At 36.9% G+C, this 7,336-nt stretch overlaps 1 protein-coding gene across 1 annotated transcript; it reads right to left on the reverse strand.

The window, feature by feature from the left end:
- Positions 1-1,716: 1,716 nt before the first annotated feature.
- On the reverse strand, positions 1,717-6,832 carry LOC136252986 (E3 ubiquitin-protein ligase TRIM71-like). The gene is made up of 2 exons (XM_066045574.1): positions 5,436-6,832; positions 1,717-2,636 (listed from the first exon to the last, which is right to left on the reverse strand). Exons 1-2 carry the CDS (start codon positions 6,830-6,832, stop codon positions 1,787-1,789), a joined length of 2,247 nt encoding a protein of 748 aa, XP_065901646.1. The 3' UTR covers positions 1,717-1,786.
- Between the last annotated feature and the right edge of the window lie 504 nt (positions 6,833-7,336).

Here is a 7,336-nt window from a genome sequence, read left to right on the forward strand (position 1 = left end):
ATTCTATGTCGTAACTATACTTTATATTTTTATATAAAAGTATTGGGATCACATACGTAGCTTCAAATAAAACAAAATGGTTATTCTAGTGTAAGTTGTAATTGGTGGAATGAGATTTTTACCCATAAAATGAAAGTTTTTTGGATGGAGAATGCATATAGCTACATGAATAATTCTATATACATATAGGGTACAATCTATATTGCTGTTATAGGATTTAGATGGTGTAGGAGATGGGGTTAGCTATCTGTAAATAATTTCAGCCAGTTAATATTATAAATAATAAATCCCAATTACTGTAATTTCTTTATGGCAGCTGCAGATCAGCTATATACAATACAAGTTATTTAGTTACCCATCTCTGTACTCTCTCCAGAGTATCAATGCCCTTAGCTAAGTATGTGGGCACCAAAGTTGTACAACACTCTAGGTGAGGTCTTTACAAAAATAAATAGTTATTTAGTTCGGAAATGTTTATAAAATTAATTTGGCATTTCCAGAATATAAGTTGCACAAGCAGTATCATAATCAGCAGATGATCACTTTTAGTCTATACACCCATGTCTTTTCAAAGTCAACTTCATTCAATACATTATTGCAGTAGGAACATTGCAGGTAGTATATATTTCACTCATAATGTAATTTGCTTGTATACGTACCTAATACCAGAAGCCAGAATCTTGCATGTTGTTTCTGACATCACAAATACTTTGGATAATTGAGTACATCTTTGTGTTAACAGCAAAAACGCAAGCGCTGTACTTAATTTACACTGAATTTGAGACCTTGTAGCAACAGGAACCAACTTAGTATATAGCTACTGTCTGGGTCAAATGTCCTTCAGCAGTTTCCAACATACATAGTATCTGTCAACTGCAGTGAATGAATATGCAATGCAATGCAAATGTACTGAGCTATGTACGTACTCAATTATTTTATGTACTTTATATAAAAGTACTGGGATCACATAGCTTCAAATAAAATAAAATGGTTATTCTAGTGCAAGTTGTAATGGGTGGAATGAGATTTTTACCCATAAAATGAAGGTTTTTTTGGATGGAGAATTCATATAGCTACATGAATAATTCTATATGCATAGACCTATTGTGGTACAATGTTAGCTACTATATGTATACACTGTGTACTTTGTGTGAAACCATAAGGCCTTCACTCCTGAACTTCATTTGTAAATAATTATTATGAAAGGAACAACAGTAGTAATATTTTTGTCAGGCAAGGTTCTCACATGTACAGATGTTGTCGGGTTGGATAATTTTGGATGTGCATGACTGCAGCATGTATAATAATATCGTTGCCTCAAGTAAGTGTATAAATGAGAACTCAACCTTACAATTGTCCTACATGTACATAATTGAGATAGCTAACAATGCAAAGATAAAAATGGCTTTTGATTCCTGCTAATATGTTGATCTTTTATCTACCACCACGTCTCTTAAAATTCTTTTTGGATGTTCTATTGCAGTAGATACATGACTGATCCATTAGACTATTAAGATTTTCAATAACTTCAATTTCAAACTTGTTCTCATTGATTTTTAGAATATTAATTATAATTCACTCACCTTCTTCATTGCCTTTACTTAGCTACAATTACTACGCATACCTATACAGCTTCTATACTAGCTACATTCAGTGTCCCTGCTGTAGTTTGTAGAGGTACATTTTAGTTTTAATACTTGATTAATTTCCCACCCTTCACCTTTTATACACAGTGTAATAATGTAATACTCAACAAAACCGTAATTTCTACATAATAATCATAGTGTCAAGTGGTAATAACTTGAAGACGATGATTGCTCCTCTCTGTAACAAAGATAGTACCAACACTGTTGACTGCTATTCCACGAATGTTATTAAATTGTCCTCTTTGACTTCCTTGTGTTCCAAACTTACAAATCAACTGGTGGGTGGGGCTGAATACTGTGAGGCTGTTACCATCATCTGGATCTGTTATTAAATAATCATCAGGTGTAAGACAAATAGCAAACGGTTTGTTACAGTTTATTTTCTTAATAAAATGACCGTCTTTAGTAAACACAATTATTCCTCCACTACTACAATAGTCAGTCACATACACTTGGTCATTGCTGTCCAGGGAAATATAACGTGGATAACAGAATTGTCCTGGATTAGATCCCTTGGAGCCAAATTTGAATACAAAACTGTCTGAGCAATCAAATACCTGGACTCTATAGTTACCATGATCAACAACATATAGTAAATGTGTTCTACCAAAGGCTAGTCCTTGAGGATTATTAAATAGACCATCTTTACTACCGTGGGATCCAAACTTTGATAGGTAATCTCCTTGTAAACTAAACTTTTTCACCACATGATCATCATACTCACTGACAGCTATTACATTGTGACTTACAGCTATACCTACAGGATTGTTCAGTTTACTATCTCCACTTCCTTGAACAAACTTCCCTATTAAATTCATATCCTTGTCCATTGTTACAATATCATGATTATCACTGTCTACCATGAAAACATCATCATTGGTTGTTACAGAAACACAACGGGGTAGCTTGAATTCCTTTCCTCCATATTGTGTGATCAATTGACAATTTTGCACTTCAATTTTAGTGTAGTCTCTCAATGTTGCTGTGACTCTACAACAGTACACAATTGTGTCATTACCATATTATTACTAGAGGACAACTTTAAACCAATATTAATGTTTTATAAATTTTTAGTCTTTTTTTCACTGTCAGTAATTGATAGTCTGGGTGCACATTTGAATGAAAACATTAATTCTTTCACCATTCTTTCTTTTGATGCATTATGCATGAATTTACCAGTCACAATTATGTTGCAACAAACAACTACAAGGAAAAATTTGGAATTAAAGTTTGATTAGGGATCATAGAAATAAAAAGTAAGGGAGGTCTGAAGATATACTTCATTTACAATCTCAGCAGTGGGTATGGCATCATCTGTTGGCAGTTCAAATGATACAGCATTGAATGAGACCCATTTAGAAAGATACAATAGTGGCAGCAACCAGAACAAGTGAAAATGACAATGTGTGTAGTGAATGATACGGGACGTTTGAAGAGGACATTGCAATAGGGGAGTGGACCCACTGTGCATGGCTGTAAAAGGTAGATGCATGTTGACTGTATTAGTGAAACTGTTGTACACAGTGATGGCCACCTTAGAATGTGTGTTGTATAACTTAAGTATAATACTAGTATTTGTTATTGATTTTTAACCAAAAGCGCACATTATATATAAACATAGTTGCATGAGTGCTTAGGCAGTGTGTCTGTAAAATGGTTGCATCAGCCAAAACTTTTACAAGGGCTATATGGAATCAAGTTTGGTGAAGATACCAATAATTAGTCTAAGGGAAATATATATGATGACAACAATACGCACATGGTTACAATAAACCAGTGGTGTAGCTAAGGCGGGTATTGGTAGGGCACAGGCCCAACCAATCAGTTCCAGTGCCCTACCAACTCAGGTACTCACTGTAAGTAGTTAGCTATAGCTAAATTGTGTGATATGAGGAGCAATATGAAGCCTCCTACAGCTACGTAACTAATAAGTAATAGTTAGACTTCAGACCACAGGAGTCTAAGTAATTTAGTAACCCGATGGCCCTGTGTTGTGGCGCCTGAGTGAAGCGAAGGCGCTACTACAGGGCCTGAGGGATACTAAATTACTTAGACCCCTGTGGTCTGAAGTCTAAGTTATTTAGACCCTTTATGTAGTTGTTGTACCTTAACATTGTTGACAGCTGCTTGTAACAGAGAAATGTAGCATTCATTAGTAGAAACAAGCCATTACTCCACCGTTTCAGGTCTAAAATTAATTTTCAGGTGGCGATTCGTTGCCAATGCTACCAGAGCAGGTGCGCGTAATAAACATGAAAAGGGTCTAAGTAAACATGAAAGGGTCTAAGTAAACATGAAAAGGGTCGACACCTCCAAAATCCACTAAATTCACCACCTAAAGGGTCTAAGTAAACATGAAAAGGGTCTAAGTAAACATGAAAAGGGTCTAATAATTATTATACAAACAAAACGTTCGTACAGCTGGTGTCCTTTTAGCATGTAATTTTCAAAAATTTTCCTGGAGGGGGGTATGCCCCCAGACCACCTATAGCTAGCTACAGCATGCTTCAATGCTGATTAATGCAGCTTGTATGTATACAATGGTGCCCAACCAATCCTTCAGGGCTAGCTATGCCACTGCAATAAACTGCAAGTTGCGTACATGGTTTTGGTCAGGCAATTGTAGTGGAGTGAGTATAGCAATTGCAAGTTAATCATTGAGCTTTGATTTTCCATTGCTTCAATGAAACTGGCATTAAATTTAGTATTGAAAATGTAGAGTTCATAGTGTATTCACTTCCAAAGTAACACTGATGTGGAAAATATTGTGCAGATAATTGGCAGCTTATGCTATATCCTATTTTCCCAGTGCATGCATGGTTTTCTTCAATTATAGTTTTCATTGATGCAGAAGTTTGATGTCTTCACTAAAATGTGGTATACAGTAGCTATGCTGGTACATCTTGATGGCAATTATTATTGCTTACATTCAAATTAGAAAATCATCCATGCAATTTAAGTGCTTGTAATGCTATCTGCCGAAATTATATTATACCAACATAAATTACTGCAGAAGTTTCATGTAGTTATTGCATAAGTTCTGCCCATTACACAGCCCTACACATAGAGGATGACACGTGTAAACTAGCTCTCCAAATTCTTCTGATTTTTATTTTAATTACATTAGCCACCTACGTACTGTATTATTCTCAAAAATTTGTGGCAAACATATCACTACATTACAGCAGAAAACGTCTCCAAAAAGTCTCTGAATTACGGACACTGAAAAAACTTCCATGAAGGAAAAAATTTGATCCCAACATTTCTGGTTAATACATTAATTTTTACCTCTCAAAGAGGGGAACCTGCTTCCAACAGTTAATTAAAGTAACCAGCTGCGGATTGATTCTGCATGCGCTAGATTTAAGTATATCTAATTTTGAAATTAGAGATAAGTTGTAGGAATACGTGGTGCAAATTTAAGTTATGCTTGCAAAAATCTTTTAAATATTGCAAAAATCTTTTAAATACACTGCAAGCATAAGAACAATCCAAAAGATCGAGATACTCTAATAAAGTGGTTCTAAAGTGTCTGTTATCACATAGAAAGGCTCTAGGCTTTTATGTAAGTGACTGCTATTAACCACCAGAATTTTTGGCCCTTTTTGCTGTAATACACTCCAAACAAATCAAAACAAAATTTTTAAAGCAGTCTGGCCACATGAAACTACAGTGATAGGCAATACTCCACAAAGCCATTGACATGCTCTGAACAGTGCCACTGGATTGCAGTCAGCTTTGATTTAAGACTTTAGCATCAAAGTGGAACTTTGTGTAATGTAAACTCACCTGAATGGACTCCCAGGAAGAGGCTTCCCACCGACCTGTACAGACACAGTATGACTTCCAGCAAATTTACAAACATAGGAAGCCTCATAACTACCACTGCCAATTTCTCTAATAGTAGCTGCTTCAGTGACCCAATCCTCATTATAATATTGTACTAGTATATCTAATGCTTTGGAATTGGAAATTTCATTTCCCAAAGAATTCCTTAGCTGTACTGTAAATAAATGCAGTATACCAATAGGTACAATTTCCTTGTTTCCCCTGATGGAACATTCCTGGGCGTCACAAAATGACCCCAGCTTAGAAATCAGATGCATCACTTTATCCATGTTTTTGAGGTTGATGGATACTTGTTCCTTCATAATGGGATTAAGGTTTGTTTTGTTCTTCTTTTCTTTCAGCTTATCTCTTCGTTCCAACATTGATCTTTTCATGGCCAATACATCCCTTCTAACGCCTCGTTGTAGTTTGTCATCGATGAAACTCCAGCAGCTCTTCAACTGGCTTAATAAGAAACACAGTTCATCTTCCTGTACTGCTAAGCCTTTATCCTTTCTCTCTGTATCCTGTGTGATCTGTTGTTGTAACTGTCTTTTTCGTTCATCTAGGGCAGCATGAAGGGTATGAAAGGCATCATCCAGCCTGTGAAAGTTTTCTTCTTTCCTGTTCTTCACATCTTGTCTTTTGCTCTTTACTCCATTGATGGCTCCTTCTACTTCATCTATTAGTTGCTGGATACCAGGAAGAGCTTCTTTTAGTATCTTCTTCTCACCATCGACAACATCAGAGATCACATCATAGTCATGGTCCTTGTGTTTCCTGATGATGCAGTCTCGACAGATCAACACCTCTTCACACCTGCAGTACAACTCTAGTGGTTTGGTAGGGTGAACGGGACACATCTCAACCTTCTCTGGTAAGATGGATGGAACATCAGTAGCACTGCCTTTCCTCAGCTCATCCAATGAGCAGATATTGTGCCCGCTGGTGTTCTTCAATCGTCTGTGCGCAGTCTCACAAAAATCACATAGGAATATAGAACAGTTGCTGCAAGACGACGCTGCTGGTCCGCCTACATCGCAACTTTGACAGATGGGCGTGACCTTGTTACTGCTCGCTTGCTCTTGTAGACGCACGATCTCCACCAGACGAACGGCTGAAAAATGCGATGGTAATTCTTTTACAGCACGTGGAGTGGATAGCGAAACCTTTCCTCTGCATAGTGGACACTCGAGCTCACGCGGTTTCGAGGTCAAGTGTGACGATCGACCCAACCATTCTTTAAGGCAACCCGCACAAAATGAATGAAGACAAGGGAGTATTTTGGGATCATTTAAGAGATCTTGGCAAATCGCACAAGTGACCTCTCCTTTCACCTTTTCCCAGTTAGACGCCATAATTATGTAATTTTGCAAATATTAATCAGTGAGAATTCTTCCGTAAATATACTGAAATACTGATTTGAATTATAGCAACAATTGCTTTGAAAATGGTCAAGACAGTCCGCTATATAATCCTCCACATAACAACAAATAGCTACTAGTTAAAATATTCCTGTATCACAACTGACAGTCAATCTCCAGTCCAGTTGGGACGGATCCAGGATTTGAAAAACTGGATCAGATGCAGAGGCAGATGTAGGGGGGGTCAGCGGAGGGCTTTAAATTTAAGCATGTCAGTTGTGCTATAATATATTAAAATTGATTATTAGTGATGCTTGATATACACTGGTAAAAATAAAGAGAACCACCACTCTGAAGAGTTCCCAGTGTAGGGAGGATTTAACACCCCTGCATGGAGAGTAACCCACTAACACTCTGAAGAGAATAACCATTACTCTGAAGAGTAAGTGACACTACCTTCAGAGCATGTGTTACTCTCCAGTTACTCCTTTAGAGTAA

The sequence above is a fragment of the Dysidea avara genome, chromosome 4, assembly GCF_963678975.1.
Source record: "Dysidea avara chromosome 4, odDysAvar1.4, whole genome shotgun sequence".
Classification (NCBI taxonomy): domain Eukaryota; kingdom Metazoa; phylum Porifera; class Demospongiae; order Dictyoceratida; family Dysideidae; genus Dysidea; species Dysidea avara.

Excerpts from the sequence above, each read along its gene's own strand:
- LOC136252986 (XM_066045574.1), bottom strand. The coding sequence starts at position 6,832 with ATGGCGTCTAACTGGGAAAAGGTGAAAGGAGAGGTCACTTGTGCGATT. Across the intron at positions 2,637-5,435 it reads CTTCCTGGGAGTCCATTCAG|AGTCACAGCAACATTGAGAG; the intron begins GTGAGTTTACAT and ends GTACTGTTGTAG.